The sequence below is a fragment of the Schistocerca nitens genome, chromosome 5 (genome assembly GCF_023898315.1).
Source record: "Schistocerca nitens isolate TAMUIC-IGC-003100 chromosome 5, iqSchNite1.1, whole genome shotgun sequence".
Lineage (NCBI taxonomy): Eukaryota > Metazoa > Arthropoda > Insecta > Orthoptera > Acrididae > Schistocerca > Schistocerca nitens.
Genome location: NC_064618.1, coordinates 856,900,282 through 856,926,612, shown reverse-complemented (window position 1 = coordinate 856,926,612; position 26,331 = coordinate 856,900,282). Strand labels below are relative to the sequence as shown.

Below are 26,331 nucleotides of genomic sequence, written 5' to 3'. Positions count from 1 at the left end.
TTTGTCACATTATTAATTTACAGCTGTTCACAATATCCACTCTTAATGACATTTTATATTTTGTTGTAATGTAGATAAGTTACTCAGCTTCTTAATCACAGTTTTAACTGTTGTCACTCTTAAATTCACTACCAGTATTTGTTTTATCGCTGTCAGTATTTTCATCAGTCTCCTCCCAGAGTACATTGTGAGATGGAGTGTGTGGATGATACTCTTCTAAAAGCCAGTCAGAATATTGTTTTCAGAGGCAGTCATTAAGTGTTTTTTTTTTTTTGTATTATTACATCAACCATCTCACTTTCGAAGTTGTGCCTCCAGGTATAACAACTTGGTCTGTCTTCAAAGCAGCAACTAAACTTTTGGTGGGAGAGGACCTTTACAGGCATCTAGGAGACGAGATACTGGCAGAAGTAAAGCTGTGAGGACCGGGCGTGAATCGTGCTTCGGTAGCTCGGATGGTAGAGCACTTGCCCGCGAAAGGCAAAGGTCCCGAGTTCGAGTCTCGGTCGGGCACACAGTTTTAATCTGCCAGGAAGTTTCATCTAGCACTGACGCAGTTCTCATACTGAGTAGCACATTGGGTTTGTGATTTCAAAACGCATAGGCAGATCAAAATTATTTATGTTGTTATGCAGCATCATTATTGGCAACAAATCATTTTCCCCTTGCAGAAATTTTTCCCTGGGCAGATTTTAACTGTTCGCAATAACATGGAAAGGAAAGGGGGGGGGGGGGGAGCTTTCTGGTATATAGGGTAAGAGTTGAGTTTCTCTATAAAATAACCTTGCAATCTATGTGGTAGTGAAGTATAGTGTCAGGTAGAAAAGCCACTTGTACACATAAACATATGGCACTAACAAATGCTGCCACAGAATTTTGTCTGTGGTATATTCTGCTCACTATTTCCAAGGCTTTTAAATGGATTATTTGTTGAGAGGTAGGAACCCCATCTTTCCTTTCATATGGTACTTTGGAAAAGACCCCAGTTTAAAGTTAAAGAGCTCTGACAGATTTTCTTAATCAAACGACAGTTTGCAGGTTGTTCTCCAGTGCTCTGCAATGCCACAAATTAGATTCATCCAAACGCTACATTTTGCGAGCTTCTCTGTTAGATTTCCTCTTTGCATAACAAATAACAGCAAGTTTGAAATTTGAATTGTAACTGTGTCAAATTCCAAATTTGTTAGATTATGGTTTTCTTTCAGTTCACTACTCATTGCTGAAGATTCAGATTTACTCCTTAGAGGAAAACTGTGCCTGCCCTGCCCTGTACTGTAAAATAAGGGAACTGTGAGTGCAGTAGTAGTCACTACCTAAATGAAACTTCCCGCCCACCCACCGAGGGGGCTCACGGTCGTTTCGTGAGTACATGCTTGGCGAGCACGGGGCCCCGAGCTATTGTTGCAGCCTTCCTTCTTTCCTGGGCTGCATTTCCTTTCCCTTCCCCTCCATTCCTGTCCTTGTTCCTTCCCCTTTACCCTCTCCTCTCCCTCTCTTGGTGTCCTTGTTTATGTTGGCCCCGCTATCCTCCTGGTTATGTTGGCTTTACAGTTTGGTTTTGTTGTGTAATTACCTCATCCTTTTGACATTCTCTGGTCCCTCTCTGGGGTTTGACCTCCATTGCTAAATTTCTGTTCCGTAGTGTGAGCCATTTGGGGAAGAGCACCTTACCTAGTATCTCAGATGTGTGCCCTCCTAGTTCCTTCCACCTTTTCCTTCACGTCGTTATCTGATGCTAGGGTACAGAGTCAGCACGGTAGCCAGCCCTTGTGGTGGGGTCGCTATGTACTCTTTTGGTTGATCCCCCTGAAAACACAGGGATCACACTTCTGATACCTGAGCTGTGACCACCTCATGTAAGCCTAGGAGTGGTTGCTTGTCGTCCTGGAGCATCGGAATTCCTGGCAATGGCCTCCATGCCAGACGGCCCTTGCTGTGGCTGGGTGGCGCCCTTGGGAGAGTCCCTGATTGGAGCGGGTGGTATCAGGGCAGATGCTATGCAAATTAAATGCATTGGATCCAGAACTCTGGCCGTTCTTCTACAGCCATCTCTTTGCATGGAAATGATTCTTTTAGTGCTTCTTCTTCTGCCCCTTTGGTCTTCCCTTCCTAGGAGGAGGGTCAGGCTCGTCGGCTAGGGGCGAAACGTTTCCCCCACTACCTGGTTTGCACCAGGACTGATGGAGGTACTTTCACCAATACCAAGCCCTTATTTTTTGTGGAACACATTGAAGACAAGTTTGGCGAAGTGGACTTTCTGAGCAAGATGTGGTCGGGTTCATTGTTGATCAAAACTGCTTCAGCTGCCCAGTCTGCGGCCCTTCATGCCTGTAACCAACTTGGCATGATTCCTGTTTCCGTTACCTCCCACCAGTCTTTGAATATGGTTCAAGATGTAATTTTTCACAGGAACCTCATCCTTCAAACTGATGAGGAACTTAGGGACAATCTTGGACAGCGGGATGTTCACTTTATTCAGTGTGTTCAGAAGGGCCCGAAGGACAATCGCATTGATACGGGTGCCTTTATCCTGGCCTGGGCCCAGGTCGCCCGATCTCTTTATGTTCCAGATCTTGCTGTAGTTGGCTCCTTTTTGCCGCACAGCCTTCCTCGATCTCAAACAGAAAAGAAGAAGAAACATAAGTCCCAGGACGAGGAGTCTCTGGTGTCGCCAGAGGTCCCGTCCCGTCCCCACCTTCGCAACCTGACTCTGACCTGTTGTTCATGGATGTCGCCTCCTTCTTGTCAGTAACAGGTGGTGACCCAGCAGCCTGACTGGCTTTAGCCTGTTTACCACCCATTTGAATAATCATTCTGTGGTTATCCAATGGAATTGTAATGGATATTACTGTCACCTTCCAGAGTTGAAATCCCTTATTTCTATTTTACTCTGCAGCTTGTGTGGTTCTACAGGAATCTCATTTTACTGATGATCACTCACCGACCCTCCTTAGGTTCCATGCTTCCTGCCAAAATCGGGTCGGCCACCTGCGGGCCTCTGGTGGCGTTTGTACGTTGGTCCGTACGGACATTGCTAGCACATGGATTACTCTTCAAACTGCATTGGAAGCAGTTGCTGTTAGGGTCCACCTGGACTCTGAGGTCACAGTTTGCAATCTTTATCTCCCTCCTGACAGGACTCTTACACCTGTTGCCTTAACTGTCCTTCGTCAGCAACTTCCTCCTCCCTTCCTCCTTCTCGGGGATTTTGATGCTCATGATCCCTTGTGGGGCAGTGCATTTCCATCTAGTCGGGATCTTCTCATAGACCAGTTTCTTGCAGATCACGACTTGTGCATTCTTAATTATGTCTCCCCTACTCATTTCAGTGCCAGTCATGCTACCTTTTCTGCCATTGATCTTTCTTTCTTCTCCCTCCCTCCATCCCTCCATTCCACTGGTTGCCACAAGATGACCTATGCGATAGTGACCGCTTCCCGTTGATTCTCTCGCCCCCTTCCCTCTCCCCGATGGACAGGTTACCTCGTTGGTCTTTCCAACACGCCGGTTGACCTCTATACACTGCACAGGTCGTTCTTTCTCCCTTTGTTGGGTTGTATTGATGACTTCCTCCCTGACATGTCTGATGCAATTGTTCGCACCACTAGCCTTGCTATCCCAAGCTAATCCAGACCATTTTGCCGCCGACAAGTCCCATGCTCGAGTCCGGCCATTGCTGCTGCCATCCGTGATGGCCATCGAGCTGTGCAACACCTTAAGAGGCATCCATCCGTTGTCAATCTTATTATCTTTAAACGCCTTCATGCCAAAGCCCATTACATAATCAAACAGAGCAAACGGGTATGTTGGGAACGCTTTGTTTCTTCCCTCGGCTCTACTGTCCCCATGTCACGGGTATGGGCTACACTTCGCTCTATCCAAGGTTGCCATCGGCACTCTACCCTCCCAGGCCTTGCCCTCCCGGATGGCCTTTGCACAGACCCATTGATTCTCGTGGAACATCGTGTGACCCATTTTGCAACAGCATCAACCTCCTATCCGGCTGCTTTCCTTCACCAGAAATAGCGAACCAAAGCTTCCGCCTTATGTTTTACCCCTTGTCAGTCAGAATCTTACAACGAACCTTTTACTGAATGGGAAGTTCTTTCTGCACTTTCTTCTTCTCATGATAAGGTCCCTGGCACAGACTCCATTCATAACCAATTGCTTCAACATCTCAGTACTCCACAATGACATCTTCTCCGGGTGTTTAACCGTATTTGGCTCCAGGGCGGCTTCCCTTCTCAATGGAGGGAAAGCATTGTGGTTCCATCCTTAAGCCTGGTAATAACCCCCTGAACCCCGTTTGTCAAAAGCTATCGGTCAATTAGTCTGACAAATGTTGTTTGGAAATTACTTGAACGGATGGTAGCCTGTCGGTTCGATTGGGTCCTCGAATCTCGGGATCTATTGTCCACTTACCAGTGTGGCTTCCGAGTGGGACAGTCTCCGATTGATCATTTACTTCGCTTGGAATCCGCAGTTCGGCAGACTTTTCCCCAGCACCGCCATTTGGTTGCAGTATTTTTCAACCTTCGCAAGGCCTATGACACGGCTTGGCGCCATCACATCTTACTTACACTTCATGAGTGGGGTCTTCAGGGCCCACTCCCGATTTTTATCTGCCTGTTCCTGTTCGGGTTGGTACTGTTTTTAGTTCTCCACGGACCCAGGAGAAGGGCATCCCACAGGTTCTATATTGAGTGTACTTCTTTTCCTCATTGCTGTAGATGGAGTTGTCGCATCTGTCTGTCCTTTGGTCACCCCTGCTCTGTATGCGGATGATTTCTGCATTTGGGTTGGTTCCTCTTCGATGGCCTCTGCAGAGCGGCAGCTCCAGGGAGCTATACGGCATACCTCCGCAAGGACCCTTTCACAAGGGTTTCAATTTTCTCCTTTAAAATTGCGGGTGGTCCACATCTGTCGCCGTACTACAGTCCACCCCGATCTGGAGCTCTACCTTGATGCACAACAATTATCTGTGGTCCCACAGTTTTGTTTCCTGGGTCTTCTTTTTGACAACAAGCTCACTTGCCTGCCTCATATCAGACTTCTGAAGGTAGGTTGTTGCTGTAAACTCAGTGTCCATCGCTTCCTTGTCCACACCTCTTGGGGTGCAAACTAGTCCACGCTCCTCCGCCTTTATTGGGCTTTAGTGCTGTCTCGCTTGGACTGTGGTTGTCAAGTTTATGGTTTGGCTGCTCCTTCCACACTGCGCCTCCTGGATCCGGTCCACCATCATGGTATCCGTTTGGCCTACACTGCCTTCCCTACTAGCCCTGTTGATAGTCCCCCCCCCTTTATGTTTGGCGGTCCTAGCTTCTGGTTTCTTGTGCAATCACTGTCCGTTCCTCTCCCACTCATCCTTCCTATTCTATCCTGTTCCCAGACCAAGGATGTCGCCCACCTGATTCCCGCCCTCGGGCGGGTTTACTGGTTGGGCTCCGCCTTGCGTCTCTTCGCCATGATTTTCAGCTTCCTTCTTTGTCCTTTCTCCCATGTTCCCTCCGAAACACCCCACCCCCACCCCCACCCCCACCCCCTTGGTTAGTTCCTCTGCCCAGGATTCAGATGGATCTGTGCTGAGGTCTGAGCTGTTGTTTTTTTACACTGAAGGCTCTAAATCTGCTGATCGTGTGGGATATGCCTTCACGTCCTCTGTTGGCACGGAAAATCATCTCCTGCCAACTACATGTGGGGTGTTTACTGCAGAATTGATGGCAATTTCCCAGGCCCTTACCTTTATTACACGGTCCCAACTCAACAGCGTTTTGCTATGTACGGGCTCAATGAGTGGCCTTCAGGCTATTGACCAGTGTTTTTCCCGCCATACCTTGGTCTCGGCCATCCATGGCAGTCTCACTGATCTTCACCAAGCTGCTTTTTCTGTTGACGTCCTTTGAATCCCTGGCCATGTGGGTATCCTAGGCAATGAGCTTCGTGATCGTTTAGCTGGGGAAGCAGTCACTGACCCCCCCTTCTCTGTAAACCCTCCTGTAGCTGATTTAAGCCTTCACATCAAATCCCACTTCGCACAATCATGGGCCAACTATTGGGAGGCTACCTTGTTGTCTAATAGACTTTGTGCAATGAAGGTGATGCATGTCCCATGGCGTTCTTCCTTCCGCTTCTCCCAAAAGGACTCAACCACACTGTGTCGTCTCCGCATCAGCCATACCAGGCTGACCCATGCTTTTCTTTTGCGTAGTGAGCCACCCCCACTTTGGGGTGTGGAGCCTTCCAGTCAGTAGCCCACATTTTGGTCGAATGCCCCCATCTTTCGGCTCTTCGTACTAAGGACAGACTTCCCCGCACTTTACCTTTAATATTGGCAGACGATTCCTGGATGGTTGAACTGGTTCTCAGTTTTTTTTTTTTTTTTTTTTTTTGAAAAATCTCACTCTGTAGTAGGGGCAGGGCATTGAGGGTTGGGGTGTCTCCCACTGTAAGCTGTGTTTGGAGATTCCTGTCTCCCCTTCCTGGCCAAGATCCTCTTTTCACATTTGGTTAGTCTCCTTTCACAATACACACTTTCACATTCTAGCGGTTGAACCACTGCCCTACTTGCTAAGTCATTTAAATTACGTTTCAGATCTTTCACAATTACTTGTTTCATCTGCAAAATGGAAATTTTTATTTGAAAGTGGCAGGTCACTGATATACCATACTAGCCATACGTAAGCCATACATTTCCCCCCAAAATCCGGGCATGATCTTGCCTGCACTGCATCAGAGGTGGGATATTTCCTGCCTGTAGCATAGCCTTAGGGCTGCTCACTTGCTGACTTCCCTCATTTTCTTTTCACCATTGACAAAACGACTGCACTTTTACATTTTTTAGCCTTTTACTTTTCATCATTTCGACTTTTCTGAGATGTCAATCTGTCTGAATGGACCACATTTGAAACAAGGGACTGATGACCTTGCTGTTTGGTCCCTTCAACCCCAGTCAACCAACCAACCAACTAAATGGAACTTCAACAGTTGAAGCTGGTGAAATTGTCACCTAACATACAACAATTGATTTCCAAACTTTAGCAAATTTTGAACTAAGAAGGAGCACTTCAGTTGAGTTTTCTGTGATGCAGATAAACAGCACCCTAAATTTACATGCCCGGATTTTGGGGGGAAATGTATGGATACGTATGGCTAATATGGTATATCAGTGACCTGCCACTTTCATATAAAAATTTCTTTTTTGCAGATGAAAAAAGTAATGGTGAAAGATCTGAAATATGATTTAAATGACTTAGAAAGTAGGGCAATGGTTTGTCAGCTTGGGCCTTAAGGGGAATATATTGCCACCTAATTACAACAAAAACCACTCATACAAACCAGATGGTAGTATCACAAGGGGAGCAAATCGCCAGTGTAGTTGTACATTTTAAATTCTTAGGAATGCAGATGTGTACGAAAAAAATTAGTGAAAGTTGCACATTCATAATTTTCTGCAGAAACTTAAGTGCTACTAGTATAGAAAAAGCCTCTGCAGTCATTTATATAAATGTGAAACTGTGCTTGCTTGCATATTTTCACTCTGTTATGCCTTAAGGTCATGTTTTTGAGTAACTGAACATTTATAAAGACTACTTTGAACCTAGTAAAGGTTATCACAACTGACTGTAATGTTAGGTGCTAGTTCAGAAACACCATGCAAGCGAATGTTTGTCCCTGTACCATCTAATTAATTCTAGATGAGGGAATTTGTAAAACTCTTGCATGCACATGATGTAGAAAATTGAATGCATTTGGCTAATACTTCCTTAGCCGCTATACAGAAAAACTGCAAAAGAGCCTAATAATTTAAATGATAAACCTCAGAATTACAAATTAGACCGAAAGGCTTCCTTGTGAGCAAGTCCTTTTATTCTCTATAGAACTTTTTCCTTGTGTTTTTTAATTATTTGGTTTTCTTAATTTTTAATTTTTTTATCAGAATTATGTAGGGATTTGTTCCATTGCCAACTAGTTTTGGTGCACATGGTCCCATGCAACTGGATAAAAATTAAAACATCAAAATAAATAAATTTTTTCTGCACTCTTAAAAAGCTGCACTAAATATTTTCAACTGGTATTTCATTATGTTGCCTAAAAAATTATTGAGTAGTATGAATTCCATGCATGTTTCTACTTCAATCCATATGTACTTCATCATCATATTGTTCCATGTGTCCATCTTCAGCTTAAATGCTATGAGCCTTTTAGACAATGAGGGACAAAACATTGTTAGAAACATTTCAGCGTAAAGCTAATATTTTGTGGGGAAGTGCTAGTCTGGCATAGTGTAACATAGCATTCATTCTTTTTTAAATCACAGAATTGGCCACCTGTTTCTAACCAATCAGGATTGAGTTTTTGCCTGTTTTTGCAGCTCGTCTGGTGGATTATCTTCACTTTCACCTTCAAGCCGAGAAAGTGTAGACCCAATAGCAGAACTCCTGTCCCAGCTGTCTGGAGTGCGCCGTTCAGCAGCTGGGCCTGGTTCCACGCCTTCACAGCTCCAGCAGCTGCAGATGCAGCTGCAGTTGGAGAGGCAGCAGGTGAGGGTATGTGGACATCTCATAATTACACATGACTACTGGAAATAATTGATTTTTCAATTTGTGTGTGTGTGTGTGTGTGTGTGTGTGTGTGTGAGAGAGAGAGAGAGAGAGAGAGAGAGAGAGAGAGAGAGAGAGAGAGAGAGAGAGATACCGTGCATGCGTGTTTGTGCACACTGCTTTTCTGTTATTTTTTGGGGTGTTAGAAAGTTATATGATTTGGTCTTTGAAGTTTTCATAATACAGTCGATAATGTATACATTTCCATGTGGCTAGCTGGATTAAATTTCTGCCACTACGTATTTGAAGAGTACTGACAGCAGGGCATGGAAGAATTTATTTAATAAGCTAAAGCAAAGCATAGGATCTGGGGTGCAGCTTATTGGTAATGGAGATCTGATGTTTTTGTCTTGACAAATGTCATAATAGCAGATATTGTAAAACCAACCAAACCGCCCCCCCCCCCCCCTGCCGCTCCCCCGAGGGGCTCAGCATTCGTTTGCTGGGTACAGTCTTGGCGACCTCAGCAGTGGAATGTTGTGTGTTTTGGAGAATGGCGGATGGGGGCCTAGGCTTCACTGCCTGGACCACGAGGAAGGTACACACCTCAAAAAAATCCTCAACCTCAAAGTGTGTAATATGCTGATGAGGTGAATGGCTGTTGAGGTAAAAGTCTCCAGCAGGCAACCTCTGGGGCACCTGCCCCCCCCCCCCCAAGTTGTATAAGGATTGCTCAGGCATGCAGGGCTCTGCCTCCTGGGTTGATGTTTGATTCCCTCGTGTCCTGTGGTATTCCTGTGGAACGGTCTCATCAAACTACTACTCCTGATGGGATGGGTGTACCATCAGGTAGTAGCCACATCCACTCGTCAAAGAGAGCTCAGTTGGTTAATCCTCCCGAGAAGAACTCTCAGAATTCTAGTAACAGGGCACTAGTGTGCCATAAAACTTTCATTGTAATCAAGAGAACAAGGAAACCTTTGAGAAGGTCTCCCATTTCTGTATCTACAAGGCACTGGAGGGTGTTGCTGGACACCTAAAAAGTGTCAAACAACTTCGTAATGGAACACTTGTAGTTGATACTAAAATTCAAGCCATGTATCTAAGTTTCCAGGATATAAGGTCTTAGGTGACTACCTGTTACTTTGAAATTGCTTGCCAGATTTTTGGATTGATGTATGGACTGTGGGAGGAAAATTATTTCTTGATAATTTATGTAATTTATGTGCTATCCACTCTGTAGAGGAATGAAAACAGATATTTGATTGATTACCATTTGTTCAAAGAACATATTCAGTGGCTCAGTGTACTTGTTTCAGGCTGCACGACAACAACTGGAGCGGTTACCTCGGAGGCAAACACAAACAGCTTCATCAGCAAATACTGGTGGAGCGGGATCTTCGGGTTCAGGTGCAGCTGGAACCACGACAACAGGAAATCCTGCTGTGCCATCAGAGTCAAAAGCTCAGAATTCTCAGAACAGTTCTCAGTTCCTGCTTTCTAGGTATATTAATTGTTTTAAAAGCGTGCTAGCAGTACTTTACTAGACTGAACTATTTAGTTTCTTGTTTTGTTGTGGAGTGTAACGCTGATGTTCATTGTTATAATGACTTTCTGTTGTTATTTGGTGGAGAGAGAACTTGGAGAAAGGTGTTTAGCAATGAATTTCTTTTAAGGTATCTAAAGTTGCAGTAAACACTTATCTGGAAAACTTTATGTGAAAGGACCTAATCAAGATGAAATTATCATATTTATGAGTTACATTGATTACTCTATAGTCCAAATTTCAATTTGTGAGATCTGGCTGTATGGAATAAGGAAATATTGTTGTATTTCTGTCATACAATAGTGCTGCATGAGAAATCTCCTAGTGCTTTGTCACCCTAAAACCTAAACTAGACAATACCAACACTGCCACAAGGGGCAAGGGGATCCCTCAGCTTACCCTTAGGCAGGCATAACTAGAGAGGCTACATGCCAGGTGCCCTGCTGCATGCATTCTGTGCATGCACAAGCCACATTGGCACCCCTGCATGTGATGTCTGCATGACTCATCTGTCGTACTGCTTGCTTGTCAGTTGTTTGTCCCCCTTACCCCTGCCCACCTGTGCCCTTGGGCACTTGACAGCCTGCCGACAGGTACTCGAGCAGGAAAGTTAAATGTTTCATTTATTCACACTTATTTAGCACATTTTACTTCCTGTTGGTGAAAGTGATAGGTTTATGTGCCATGTTCATAGCCTGCACTGCTTGGAGACAGATAAATGAGCGTTATCCAGAAATGAAGTTTTCCATACAGACAAGTTGTACACAGCAAACAGCAAGTGTCCATGTGAGAGAGTTGCAGGGAAGTGCCACAAACTGCACATGTTGACATCTACTTAATCACTCTTTTAGTGCCATAGTTGCAGCAACTGAAAAATAGTCGCTCCGAGTATTTTGGGCAACAAAAGTAGGAAAGTTTAAAAAAAAAATTATACAATGATTTGTGATCATTCTGATCCATATATGGCTCATTATGCAGCAGATTTTCTGCAAAAATTAGCTAAGGATTTGCTATCTGTCATGTAGTACAGAGCCTGCTCATGTCCCATGGTTTGTTTCTAGTGGAAGAAATTGCTCTTTAGTTGGCATTCATACTGCCGTGAAAATGTGTAATTGGCTGCTACACACTGTTTTCAACACTGGACAGCAGATTTATGTGACACAAGAATATAGAAGTTTATTCCCATGGCATGATAACTGAATTAATTTTTTTGGTGAATGTTGAGTAGCAGCTCGTGTTTGCTACAGTGATCCAATAAATATTTTCCAGTAAACAATGTTTTCTTTCTATTTACAGTTTTAGGGAATCTAGCTTTCCAGGTAACTTCAGTAGTATGATCTATTGGATAGGCTTTTTCGTATATGTGATGTGTTGCGTGGTGGAAATCGAGACAGGAAGGTAAACCGCACCTGGATTGAATCTGCAAGTCAGATTAACAATTGTGGCTGGTGTACTGGCCAACTGTGGATTATAGTTGGTTTCCCATGCTCTTTTAGGCTTGTCCCCAATTAACACCTCAGAAATCATGATAAACAAATAGTTAAAATGTGCAGAGCAAAATTTACGTGATTCACAGACAGGTGGTGCACGTGACTTCCCTCCCGTGGTGCACGTGACTTCCCTCCCTCAAGTAACTGGTGACAGCAGAAACAGGAGTAGCATCTGGTCACAAAGTTGTTATTGTGTTGTTGCGGTCTTCAGTCCTGAGACTGGTTTGATGCAGCTCTCCATGCTACTCTATCCTGTGCAAGCTTCTTCATCTCTCAGTACCTACTGCAGCCTATATCGTTTTGAATCTGCTTAGTGTATTCATCTCTTGGTCTCCCTCTACGATTTTTACCCTCCGTGCTGCCCTCCAATACTAAATTGGTGATCCCTTGATGCCTCAGAATATGTCCTATCAAACGATCCCTTCTTCTAGTCAAGGTGTGCCACAAATTTCTCTTCTCCCCAATTCTATTAAACACCTCCTCATTAGTTATGTGATCTACCCATCTAATCTTCATCATTCTTCTGTAGCACCACATTTCAAAAGCTTCTATTCTCTTAAAGTCCAAACTATTTATCGTCCGTTTTTCACTTCCATACATGGCCACACTCCATACAAATACTTTCAGAAACGACTTCCTGACACTTAAATCTATACTCGATGTTAACAAATTTCTCTTCTTCAGAAACGCTTTCCTTGCCATTGCCAGTCTACATTTTATATCCTCTCTACTTTGACCATCATCAGTTACTTTGCTCCCCAAATAGCAAAACTCCTTTACTACTTTAAGTGTCTCATTTCCTAATCTAATTGCCTCAGCATCACCCGACTGAATTCGACTACATTCCATTATCCTCGTTTTGCTTTTGTTGACGTTCATCTTATACCCTCTTTTCAAGACACTGTCCATTTCGTTCAACTGTTCTTCCAAGTCCTTTGCTGTCTCTGACAGAATTACGATGTCATCGGCGAACCTCAAAGTTTTTATTTCTTCTCCATGGATTTTAATGCCTACTCCGAACTTTTCTTTCGTTTCCTTTACTGCTTGCTCAATATACAGATTGAATAGCATCGGGGAGAGGCTACAACCCTGTCTCACTCCCTTCCCAACCACTGCTTCCCTTTCATGCCCCTCGACTCTTATACCTGCCATCTGGTTTCTGTACAAATTGTAAATAGCCTTGCGCTCCCTGTATTTTACCCCTGACACCTTCAGAATTTGAAAGAGAGTATCCCAGTCAACATTGTCAAAAGCTTTCTCTAAGTCTACAAATGCTAGAAACATAGGTTTGCCTTTCCTTAATCTTTCTTCTAAGATAAGTCGTAGGGTCAGTATTGCCTCACGTGTTCCAACATTTCTACGGAATCCAAACTGATCTTCCCCGAGGTCGACTTCTACCAGTTTTTCTATTCGTCTGTAAAGAATTTGTGTTAGTATTTTGCAGCTGATAGTTCAGTAATTTTCACATCTGTCGACACCTGCTTTCTTTGGGATTGGAATTATTATATTCTTCTTGAAGTCTGAGGGAATTCTGCCTGTCTCATACATCTTGCTCACCAGATGGTAGAGTTTTGTCAGGACTGGCTCTCCCAAGGCTGTCAGTATTTCTAATGGAATGTTGTCTACTCCCGGGGCCTTGGTTCGACTTAGGTCTTTCAGTGCTCTGTCAAACTTTTCACGCAATATCATATCTCCCATTTCATCTTCATCTACATGCTCTTCCGTTTCCATAATATTGTCCTCAAGAACATTGCCCCTGTATAGACCCTCTATATACTCCTTCCACCTTTCTGCTTTCCCTTCTTTGCTTAGAACTGGGTTTCCATTTGAGCTCTTGATATTCATGCAAGTGGTTCTCTTTTCTTCAAAGGTCTCTTTAATTTTCCTGTAGGCAGTATCTATCTTACCCCTCGTGAGATAAGCCTCTACATCCTTACATTTGTCCTCTAGCCTTCCCTGCTTGGCCATTCTGCACTTCCTCTTGATCTCATTTTTGAGATGTTTGTATTCCTTTTTGCCTGCTTCACTTGCTGCCTTTTTGTATTTTCTCCTTTCATCAATTAAATTCAGTATCTCTTCTGTTACCCAAGGATTTCTACTAGCCCTTGTCTTTTTACCTACTTGATCCTCTGCTGCCTTTACTACTTCATCCCTCAAAGCTACCCATTCTTCTTCTACAGTATTTCTTTCCCCCATTCCTGTCAATTGTTCCCCTATGCTCTCCCTGAAACTCTCTACAACCTCTGGTTCTTTCAGTTTATCCAGGTCCCATCTCCTTAAATTCCTACCTTTTTGCAGTTTCTTCTGTTTTAATCTACAGTTCATAACCAATAGATTGTGGTCAGAGTCCACATCTGCCCCCTGGAAATGCCTTACAATTTAAAACCTTGTTCCTAAATCTCTGTCTTACCATTATATAATCTATCTGATACCTTTTAGTATCTCCAGTGTTCTTCCATGTATACAAACTTCTTTCATGATTCTTGAACCAAGTGTTAGCTATGATTAAGTTATGCTCTATGCATAATTCTACCAGGCGGCTTCCTCTTTCATTTCGCAAAGTTAAATAAAATAAATTGGCCAAATCTTGGAATAGAGCAGCACCATTATAGACAGGATTAATGTGAAGAAAAATGTTATAATAGTGTGACCTCTTGGTTCAGACCATATGGAAGCTTTATAATTTTCTTTTAGACAAGATTGCACTAGTGCATTTGCCGTTCCCCCCCCCCCCCCAAGTTTGCTAATCTGATGTGCGGCACACACACACACACACACACACACACACACACACGTAATAATGCAATAGTAATGCATACATTCATACATAATTGAAATAGTAATTTGTCACGACACCCTGATCTCAGTTTTCCAGATTTTCTCGAATGGTCTTGTTGAGTAGTAATATAAAAAGAATGTAACATCCAAACATAACATCATAAAAAAATACTTTGTTGGATACTTACTGTAGTAAAAATGTGAGCAGTGATTTTAGAGCAATCAGTATGAAATTACAAAATGTGAAATATTGCTGAAGTAATGAAGATGCATGCATTTGTCTCGCAGTACCACCTGGTTGTGTGATCCTGTCCTGTTATGCTCTGTTAATGTGTTTTATCTCGTAACCCACATCATCTTGCTATTTTATTTGTCTTATATGTCCTTCCTTTTCCAGAATCATTTTATCTTTTCAAAACTGAATTAGAATTTCAGCTACAGCATATTTTGAGTTGACAATAACGGTGACATCAAGAGAAGAGCTAATCGGGCTTCTCCTAGAAGGCATTAATTCTTATAGAACTGGAATGCCTTTCAGGAGTGGCCTGGTAGGGAATTTCATTAGCAAACAAGTTCACATTGTTGATTAATTTTACTAATTGGCTTTTCCTCTGCTTGTGCCAGAAATTGATTCTTTTTTAGATGGCCACAGAAAGGATATTGATCATTAGTAGTAGTGGTGGTGGTGGTGGTGGTGGTGGTGGTGGTGGCGGCGGCGGCGGCGGCGGCGGCGGCGGCGGCGGTGGCATTAGGCTTCTAAGGGACTTGAAGCTCCCATGCCGATCTCACATAATTCATCCAGCTGCTCCTGTCCTGTGCTGCCTCTTCCCAGTTCTTTATACCCAATCGTTTACATATTCAGTCAATTTCATTGCGCCAAGTACTCCTGGGTCTCCCCCTTGGTCTTTTGCCATATGGCTTCTCCGTGAATATTCTTAACACAATTTGGTCTTATTTCATTCTCATCAGATGTCCAGCCCATTGCAGTCTTCTAGCATTTATTATGTTTACTATCGTTGGTTGTTGTGATAGCTCGTGGATTTCTATGTTGTCTTCTCTTCCAGCATTGTGATTCATTGTCATAATATGGACCAAAGATTTTTCTATAAACTTTATTCTCAAACACTTGTAAATGGTGGTGTTCTGTTTTCGTTAGGCTCCATGTTTTTGCCCCATAGATTAGAAGTGGTCTGATGATTGTATTATATAACTTTATTTTAGCTTTCCTAGTCGGCAGGGCTAGTTTTAATAGTTGGTTTGTCATGCTGTAGTATCAGTGTTTAGCACTTTTTTACATTCCTTATATTAAATTTTCAGTGTAGTTAAAATCACTCTTCCACTGTGATGCCAGACATTGACTGGTGATAATAACTTCTTAATTCTGCAGCAGTATCTTGAGCGAAACCATTACCAAACAGTTTTGTAAATATGCTTACAATCAAATTGATACCAACAGCAACATTTTCAAATAACACATTTCTTAAGATTAGCTGCAGCTCCCTCCTCATTTCTAGTCACAAATGGGGAGCACATCGTGTAACTTTGCTGAACAGTCCTGCCGTGGCTGGATTACAATTTTTACTGAGCTGGCTGCTCGTCAGCACTATCATAAAGTCAGGACATAACGCCACTGTTGGGCATGACAGTGGAACATTGTATGTTTTGTAGTGAAGTTGCTTAAGTGCCAGATCATGAAGGTGTTATAAGCCTGTGCATATATAAAAACAAAATGACTTACGTGAGGTGCATGGCAGTGCAGTGTATGGCTGCTGAGAAGATTCAACTTGGAAACGTTTCATGGGATGCATATACTGCTGGTGGGTATCAGCAAAAATGAATAGGTGTTCAGAAGGCATGTTCCCGTGATGCAGTTCCAGCTAATAATAGTTATAGGGTGTATTCTGTTCTAAGTTGGAACAGAATGGTTGTAATGAAGATCTCTCCTCCTCCTCCTCCTCCTCCTCCTACCCCCCCCCCTCTCTCTCTCTCTCTCTCTCTCTCTCTCTCTCTCTCACACACACACACACACACACACACACACACACACACACAAAACTATAAAATATACAAAAATGAAAAAATCAGGAAGAACTAATTGGAACACAAAATGCTTGTAAAATCTCTGTAATAGTAGTCCTCTTATTGAATCATAACATGGTGGAAAGGGTGCATGCTTCCTAAAAGAGAAGAATCTGGTGGTTTACATAGGTGGTAGATGGTAATAAACTGAGTACATGGATACAGAGTACTAACTGTGGGACAAGACTATTTAGACTGTTATGGCTTTCAGAAATCACGAACAAGTATGCAGCTCAGCAAAAGTTTGAAATATACATTGCTAAGGAGTGAAAGATCAGTTTGGGTATAAGTTTCTAAATATTATAAACTTTTTCAGTAAGGCCACAGTTGTTTGGGAGGCAATTGGTTGGAGGTGCAATGTGTTCTGAAAGTTCCCGAACCCACTAGAAAGACTCAACATAGAAGTTGATAGAACATTTTGTGCAAGTAATCTCCACATTTTCCAGCACTGCATGACCACAGAACAAGGGGTAATTGGAACTTTCGTTTTGCCAAAGATACTAATTTTCTATTCTCTGTGCTGCATCGGGAATTGTCCCTCTGTGGGTTTGCTGGTTATTTTACATCTCTACTTGAGATATGAAGTTGGGTAAATCTAGTAAAACAATTATAATCAGGAGAAGGGTCTTCCCCATGGGAGCAGGCTGTGTGCATGTGTTCGTACGTGTTTTCAAAATCAAGAGATGAATGTTCCACAGTAAGTGGCTTGCTTTGTTGAATGTGTTCTGCTACCACATTAGAGTCTATAACGGGTCAGCTATCCAGTTAGTACCCAGATCCTGAGGAAATTTGCTACAATTTACAATTTTTTTGTAAATTTACTAATCCACTTATCTCTTTAGGCAGTATATCAGCTTAACCTCCCATCCTTCCTTTTTATGAATATGTCTACATTTAGCACAAATAAATTATACAAGGATTTGTAGATATTACTCTAAAGACACTGTTTTTCAGAATTTTTATTTTTCCCTGAAGTGGACAAAATTTTTGTAAGTCGTAGGGAATGATAGCCTGTTGATTTAAAATCACTTGTCAGCAGGAAATAATGCTTCATTTATAGGTAAAGTGTTCTATTGTGAAATATGTTTTTTTTCCCCTCTCTCATTTTTACAATTTAGAGAACCTCACTCTGGTGTGAATCTTTCAGAACACTCAGTAACACAAAAGCATTTGTTACATGGCCTACAGTAGTATCTGGTCTCTTTGCTCACTGCCTTTCCTGCAATATTCCCTTGTGCTCAACAGACATTACACCTTCTAGCTGGATTTGTTTTCTTTTGTGTTGGTGGCACTTTCTCAGGAAAATGACGTGCTGTGAGTCTGTTTGCACTTGCAATTACAGATGCTGAATGTATGTTTTTATTTAGTTTCACTCCTCCTTTTTGAACCAATTGCTTTCCTAATTTACAGATAAAATCTGCTAATGCATACTTTTTTGATATTTTGGTATTGGGAATAATGTTGACATTCACAATTGCCCTCATAAAAATATCGAAGAAAATCTTTTCCCGCCATTTCACCGTCTTTCTCTGGAAGGGATGATAACTCATCAGCTGGTCTCCTCTGTCAACACGTTTTATCCAAGTTGTAGTCTAGCACAACATCTGGCTTTACTATCCACTCCTGGATTCTACACGGACATGTGAAGCAGTCACCTTATGCTGTGTTGACAACATGCGTACATAAAGTTTGTCTTTCCATCTTAAGCAGAAAAGGTGTCCTTTGCGATGAAATGTCATTTCTCGTTTCTTTGGTTTTTGATTTATTAGGTCCCTAGGCAAACCTATCCTGTTCTTCATCACAATTCCAACTCCGAATGTATGTTTACTATTAAAAACAGTCTTGATCACTATTTATTTATCAAGGTGACCAGTTTCGACCACTTCTGTGGTAACCTTCAGACCTACAAGTTGTATACAAAGCTTTAATTAGAGGGCTACATACATTAAAGAAAATACATAAAGTTATAAAGCTATAAAACGATGAATTACTATTGAGTAGGAACCTCTTTCTGTTGGAGAATCACTACTGGAGAAACCAGTGCACGTCTTACTATATATAATGGAGGTTCCAACCACTTCTGACTGCATGATGTCATTACTAACCAATGGGTTATAAGTCGAATTACAATTAAAAATTTCTTAGTTAAAAGAACATTGTCAAGAATTAAAAATAAATACACACTAAACTTAGCTTATTAAACAGATATTGTCAATTAAGAAGCATTAAAAATATTTAAATATGTAGGAAAAATGAACTTCGGTTTGGCAGTACATGGGTTGCCCTCTCAAGGCCTGTTAGTGAACCATTTGGAACCACTGGTTGCCATGGTGAAGTTGGATGCCGTTGCAAAGATGAGGCAGAAGGCTTCTTTCCACTGAAGTTGTTGTAAAGTCAATAGTCGAACTAGTGGTTGCCATGGTGAGGACAAACGCCAGTGCAAAGATGTGGCAGCAGGCTCCTTTCCAACGAAGTTGTTGCGAAAGTGGAATGGCGAAGACTGTCACGTCAGACGATGTATTATTGAGCAGCAACATGTCTTTATTGAAACGATTTTCAATGAGTAAGCTGCAATAATCTGTAGCTGACATGTATACTACATGCTGCACAAATACGATACGAAGTAGTTGTCCGTATATATGAAATATTGTCTATGAAGTCGGTGTGTAAATTACATGTGACTATTTTTAAAAGGCTTTGCTACGCCTTAAGTTATATTCCAGTCTTATAAGCAAATAAAAATAATGAAAATGGAAGGAATTTAAAATTATAATATTATGAGCCATAGTGTCAAAAATAAAAGGATGTTAATTAGCAATGTGCAGTCTAAAAGCGTATAAGCAAAAATTCTAAAACAGATAGTCAGTCATAAAATAATGTTTGGTAAAATAAAATTACAATGTAAAGATAAAATATTTCCTAAAAGTCTTAATAATTTAAAAATTCTTAAAAATACAAAGGACAGAAGAGTAAACATTCTAAATCAGATCGTCGAAAAGTTCAAAGAAATGTTTGTCTTTCAACTGAAGTTGTTCATTTAAAACAGATAATGGATTACATTTGTGAAGTGAAAAGATTTCAATTTCTCTAAAGTATTTAGCAGTGGTCCTTTTGGCACAGTATGTAATATTTTCAAATTGTTAGAAATGCAACCCTCAGAATGATTGTATCCATCAAGATGTTGACCAAATATATTTGGTACGTGAAGTACCAGTAGTATGTTCTTTGAAACGTGTTAGAAAGTTACGGCCAGTTTGGTCAATATACTGTTTCTCACAGTCATTACATATTATTTTGTAAACGCCTGACTTTTGGTATATATTTTAGTCTCCAATTGTGTTTCAGTTTCATCTGTAGGGGGTTATTAGTTTTAAATGCTATTGTCATGCTTGTGTTCTTAAATTATTTATTTATTTTATCTGAAATATTGGCCAAACTGGCCGTTACTTTCTACCACGTTTCAAAGAACATACTACTGGTACTGCACGTACCAAATCAATATTTGGTCAACATCTTGATGGATACAATCATTCTGAGGGTTGCATTTCTAACAATTTGAAAATATTACATACTGTGCCAAAAGGACCACTGCTAAATACTTTAGAAGAAATTGAAATCTTTTCACTTCACAAATGTAATCCATTATCTGTTTTAAATGAACAACTTCAGTTGAAAGACAAACATTTCTTTGAACTTTTCGACGATCTGATTTAGAATGTTTACTCTTCTGTCCTTTGTTTTTTAAAAATTTTTAAATTATTAAGACTTTTAGGAAATATTTTATCTTTACATTGTAATTTTATTTTACCAAACATTATTTTATGACTGACTATCTGTTTTAGAATTTTTGCTTATATGCTTTTAGACTGCATATTGCTAATTAACATCCTTTTATTTTTGACAATATGGCTCATAATATTATAATTTTAAATTCCTTCCATTTTCATTATTTTTATTTGCTTATAAGACTGGAATATAACTTAAGGCGTAGCAAAGCCTTTTAAAAATAGTCACATGTAATTTACACACCGACTTCATAGACAATATTTCATATATACGGACAACTACTTCGTATCGTATTTGTGCAGCATGTAGTATACATGTCAGCTACAGATTATTGCAACTTACTCATTGAAAATCGTTTCAATAAAGACATGTTGCTGCTCAATAATACATCGTCTGACGTGACAGTCTTCGCCATTCCACTTTCGCAACAACTTCATTGGAAAGGAGCCTGCTGCCACATCTTTGCATTGGCGTTTGTCTTCACCATGGCAACCACTAGTTCGACTATTGACTTTACAACAACTTCAGTGGAAAGAAGCCTTCTGCCTCATCTTTGCAACTGCGTCCAACTTCACCATGGCAACCAGTGGTTCCAAATGGTTTAGTGTGTATTTATTTTTAATTCTTGACAATGTTCTTTTAACTAAGAAATTTTTAATTGTAATTCGACTTATAACCCATTGGTTAGTAATGACATCATGCAGTCGGAAGTGGGTGGAGCCTCCATTATATATAGTAAGACGTGCACTGGTTTCTTCAGTAGTGATTCTCCAACAGAAAGAGGTTCCTACTCAATGGTAATTCATCGTTTTATAGCTTTATAACTTTATGTATTTTCTTTAATGTATGTAGCCCTCTAATTAAAGCTTTGTATACAACTTGTAGGTCTGAAGGTGACCACAGTAGTGGTCGAAACAGGTCACCTTGATAAATAAATCGTGATCAAGACTGTTTTTAATAGTAAATATTTGTAAGACTGCCTTTCCCATAGTTCTTCAAGGACTGCAGGACTTGTATAAAATTGTTCATATATTCCCCATGTCCTTTTTTTCAGGTAAGAGGAACACAGCCTCAGCAGCAGGAATTTGACAGAATTGTCAACATTCCTTTTCCTCCAGTATAAACTTCAGCATTGCAATGTAACCTGTTCGAGCATCTTTTACAACATACTGTTTTATCCCATATTTATCTGGTTTGTCTTTCGTATAAACACACAATCCGATTCTTCCTCAAAAAGGATGTATTGCTTCATCCACAGTCTGATTTGGTGATGGATAAAAGACTTTTCTGCGTCTTTCTGTGAAAAAGTCCCAAACAGATCTTACTTTATACAGAGGATCATGGCTTGGTTCTTGTTGAAGTATCCATAGCACATTGTTGTTCACATGCACCATCTTGAATCTGGCAAAAAATCTGTCTCGTGACATTAGCTGAGAAGCAGATGATGAAGCAAGCACAGTGTCTTCAGAACCATAATACCTAAGTTTAGATTTCTTTACAACACACTCATGCAAAACGATTGCAAAAAATTGATGTACTTCATGTATCCTGACTGCTCTCCATTTCTTCCATAAATATTTTGGTTTGATTCTGTTCTTACGGCGAAGTTCAGAAACAGTATCAGTAGCATATATATTTGTCTCTGACTTTACTTTTAGATACATTCTCTGATCAAAAATTGCAACAAATAGTCTAGTTCTGACGATAATGTATCGACAGGAACCTGAATTCCACTCGTTTCTTCAAACAGAGGTAATTCAGGAAGTGCATCAAAATCACACCATTTATTATGAAGGGCAGGCTGTTGAACTGAATGACAAACCTGACTAATAGAAAGTTGTGCATTAGCTTCTTCATACTTACTATCATTGTTTCTATCAGCAGCACAGGTTTCGCTCTCCAGCCCACGTGAGTCGTCATAGTCTTCTGAAAAATCACTGATGTCATTCGAAAGATCATAAAGTTCTGAGCCATTGTTTAAGAGTTCTTCAATCTCTAAGTTTGACAAGCAAGCGATGCCTGTTAGCCATATTTACTATTTCTGTTTTTACACAAGGGAAGGATGCACACAATAGCACAACATGGCAGCTGACATAGAACAAAACAACCTTCAACAATATTCCGATCGCGCTTGTGCAGTTCTCGTAACACAGGTACCATTCACGAGTGACTGGCATGCGCTAGCCATCAACAATGCACTCACAACAAGCCAAACAATTAGTCTCGCCACATACAAACGTAAAAGACACGTTTAAATCACAAATAAATAAGTTGGAAGTGAAGAATGTAAGACATATATCTGTCTGATTTTATGGTTAAAACATAGTGAACGTATCTAGTACGTCCATCGGCTTCAGTGTGTTAGTTAACCTAAGCTCAATATGCAAGATAAATAATCTTATTCATTATTATTCACTAGGCAGTCCAGTATTTTGTTCATAGATTTTGCTTGGAAATGATTATTATGAAAATCATAGAGATTGGGGATTGTATTTTATCCAATGTATGCAGCTGAAGAAACAAAATTAATAGACCATAAGTGCTGAGACTAAGTGAATAAAAGTTGATCCAAAATTATGGAGCTGGAGATCACTACAAATTGGGAAAGAAGTTGTAGAACAGATAAATACCATAATAAGAAAGATAATGGATAGGAAGCAAAATAAATTTTAGGGGTTTTCATGTTTATTGTTGTATTCACAATAAACAATAATTTTTAACAATAGTTCCCCCCCCCCTCACCCCCTTCCCTTTTATTAACAGCCATATGTTCTATATGATTACTGTAGACATATTCAGTGGTCACTTTCGCTTCTTTTACATTCTAACATGGATTTGTGTGCAAAGTAGAAAACATTTTCCTGAATACTCAGCATCCTAGTTGAATTAGTAAAGATAAGAAAATATTAATGTGGCAAGTATTTCGGTCTTTTTGCTGATGTCAATGTCAGCAATCAAACAATACTGTGTGCAGTAACAATGTAGTAGCCTGCAAGTGACCGACATATTTTTGAGAACTGACATGTAATGAGTAACAATAAATACTATTATAAAATATTTCAGTAAGATACCTTCAGTTTCGAAATGTGGTGCTACAGAAGAATGCTGAAGATTAGGTGGGTAGATCACATAACTAATGAGGAGGTATTGAATAGAATTGGGGAGAAGAGGAGTTCGTGGCACAACTTGACCAGAAGAAGGGACCGGTTGGCAGGACATGTTCTGAGGCATCAAGGAATCACAAATTTAGCATTGGAGGGCAGCGTGGAGGGTAAAAATCGTAGAGGGAGACCAAGAGATGAATACACTAAGCAGATTCAGAAGGATGTAGGCTGCAGTAGGTACTGGGAGATGAAGCAGCTTGCACAGGATAGAGGAGCATGGAGAGCTGCATCAAACCAGTCTCAGGACTGAAGACCACAACAACCACCACCTTCAGTTTGTTACATGAAACATTTAAGTGTTCATTATCTCCGTGTGCTACTGCTTCTTTTTGAACTGTTTTGTATGTAGCAAAAGGACAGTTATAGTTACTGCACTGTGTGAACAAGGTCGAGCTTGCTCCCTCTATACTGCTTCTCTCCTTGTATGGTCTTCTTTATTCTTAGCAAAGAAAACTCGCTTAATCCTATAAACGACTCCCCCATTTATCGGCATTCACGAAAAAAAGTGTATAGACAGTGGAGAAATGCCATTCAGGACTACAGTTCAGATACAGATAAAGGCTATCTGTAGCCAACTCTGAACCCTCTCTGAGAAAATTTAACTTCTGTTTTGGATGGGGGTGAGGGGCATTAATGAACAGCATTAAATGTCTCCCCCCCCCCCCACTATTGTTACTGTTGTTTGTGAGTTACATGCATCAAAGAAACATAACTCTTGCTTTAAATGTACTTTGTTTTATTTGTCTTCTGCTGCCAAATTTAGAAAATACAGAATCTGGTTTTAACGCATTTTTCAATAACTATAGGTATTTTTTTAAAGCTATGTGATAATATTGGGCATTAGAAATACATAGAATATTTCTTGATTACAGATGCTTCAATCCACATCTGACAGATGCGGAGCTCCAAGTTTTGGAACGAGAAAGGGCAAATCGTAGCCTCTTTGTGCAGGAAGTTGTTTTATCATCAATTGTCGAAGAAGCGTCGAAGCTGTCCTTGACGGGAAAAGGTGCTGAAGTGATAGGAGTACGGAAAGAAAGTGAAGAAAAAGCTGCTGCTGAGGAAGAGTGTGTAACTTTGAAAACATCAGCTGGTGCCCCATTAGATAATACAAAAAATCTCTCGGAAGGAGAGGGGAGAAGCACGGACTCCCAAGGGATAACTGCGCCTCAGCAGCCCATCGGACAGGGTCATCAGCCTGCACCTGTGGCAGCTGCACAGGTTTCTACCTGTATGCCCCACACAGTGCGCCATCGAGAGCACCTACTACAGCAGCAAGTTGTTAAGCAGCATCAGCATCTTCTCCCACAGGCCCAGCAACAACCGCAGCCTGTCCCAGGAACATTAAGGCGTGCTGCACCAACTGTTGCTAGAGGCCCTGCTCCAGTGCTGACTCGACAGTCGGTGCCGCCACCTCCGCAGCGAGTGCAAGTGGTCCCGACAGTACGGGTTGTGACAGGCACTGGCACAGTTAGGGAAGTTGCCCCATCCCCTCTCCTTTCAGTGGCTGCAGCTCTTCCCGTACCAGGTGCTCGAGGCGGCGCCTCTTCCCCTGCTCCTTCTCGTAGGAAGCCTGTTCGACCGGGAACTGGCAGTAGCACGGGAGCCACAGAAGCTAGTGCAGGCACTAGGAATCGTTCTGCCGAACCCCCGCCACCTCGTTAACAAATGGCTATTGGTCCTGTATCTAGTCCAGCTGCTTAGAATTAAATTCCACTGTTAATTCATTGGATCCTTCATTTATTTGTAATTATATTTTGCCATCTGTGTACAAACTATGTGAAAGTTGGTGAGTCTGACATAAAGAGACATCCTCTTGTTCTTCGTGGGAGTCAGGATATCTATTTGTTGACTGTGACTATGGTCACTCATTAGTCTGTCACAGTTTTTGCTAAATTTTAAAAGCAAATATATATTCAGCAGTCTCAGATCTTTGTATTAAAGATTTGAATTATTGTGACATTCTTACATTGGGGGTAGGGTTCTGTTGTATATTGTTATATATATGTATATGACCTTATAAGTAAGTCGTAACTAAACCTTGATATATATGTTAATATACTTGGTAATAAACACCTTGGGCATGTCAGTCTGACCAGCTTTTGCAGACTGTTGTAAAATAGCTTGTGTGTGGGCTGTGTGTGTGTACTTGAATCTGCAAGATGTGGATGTGCGTGGTAGACTGTTGAGAATGAACTGATCTTGTTTTCCATAAATACAAATGTAAAATATCTTTTTTTTTTTTCAGACATAGTCTTTGTTAAGGCAAAGAGAGAAGTCCTATCCATTTTATTTCTTTTTTTTCCCCCTACCTTTATTATTTTGTAATCTCTTCTGTGATTTATTGCACAGAGTGCTTTACAGTTCTGGCACACTCATAGACTGTTAATTATTCATGTGAGGGATTAAACTTTGCTCTCTGTTAAATGCAGATGTGTAACCATTAACAGGTCTAACAAATGAATTTCTGTAACAATCTCATGAAATCTATTTAGGTGAGCACCGTGCATCAGATTTTATAGACTTTTTTCGATTAATATGGGCATGTGCTGCTGCAGTAGTAGTCTTTATTGCCACATTTTATTTGTATTTGCTGTAATTAAATCAATTAAGCCCTATAAAAAAATGTGCTTAAACTTTATTGTTTGGGAGGACAGATAACAGTTCAGAGTAATTTTGTCTTTTTGTTTTGACATGTCACTGGTTAATAAAGCTGTCATACAATTTGGAGTGTTTGTTTTAGTAATATTATCATCACACTTCTGTGCAACCATCCTGAATAACTTGTAAAGACATTATGCACAACTGCCGTTTGGTTTTGTTCTGTAATTTATTTTGTGCAGTTACTACCTAAAAGTGTTATCTTTGTTACATTAATACTTGGTTAAGAGTATACCCAAGTAATATCAGCATAATGATGGTGGAACAACTCGGATTTGTAATGCATC

The 26,331-nt window shown here is 40.9% G+C and overlaps 1 protein-coding gene across 2 annotated transcripts in view; it reads left to right on the top strand.

The window, feature by feature from the left end:
* The window catches only part of LOC126260086 (E3 ubiquitin-protein ligase KCMF1-like), a 99,530-nt gene extending 73,417 nt beyond the window's left edge, over positions 1 to 26,113 (top strand). For both annotated transcript variants that reach the window (XM_049957299.1, XM_049957298.1), the window contains exons 6-8: positions 8,372 to 8,546; positions 9,860 to 10,044; positions 24,256 to 26,113. In XM_049957299.1, coding sequence (XP_049813256.1) covers positions 8,372 to 8,546; positions 9,860 to 10,044; positions 24,256 to 25,048 — 1,153 coding nt within the window. In that variant the 3' untranslated portion in view covers positions 25,049 to 26,113. The remainder of the gene's footprint in view (positions 1 to 8,371; positions 8,547 to 9,859; positions 10,045 to 24,255) is intronic.
* Positions 26,114 to 26,331: the final 218 nt, after the last annotated feature.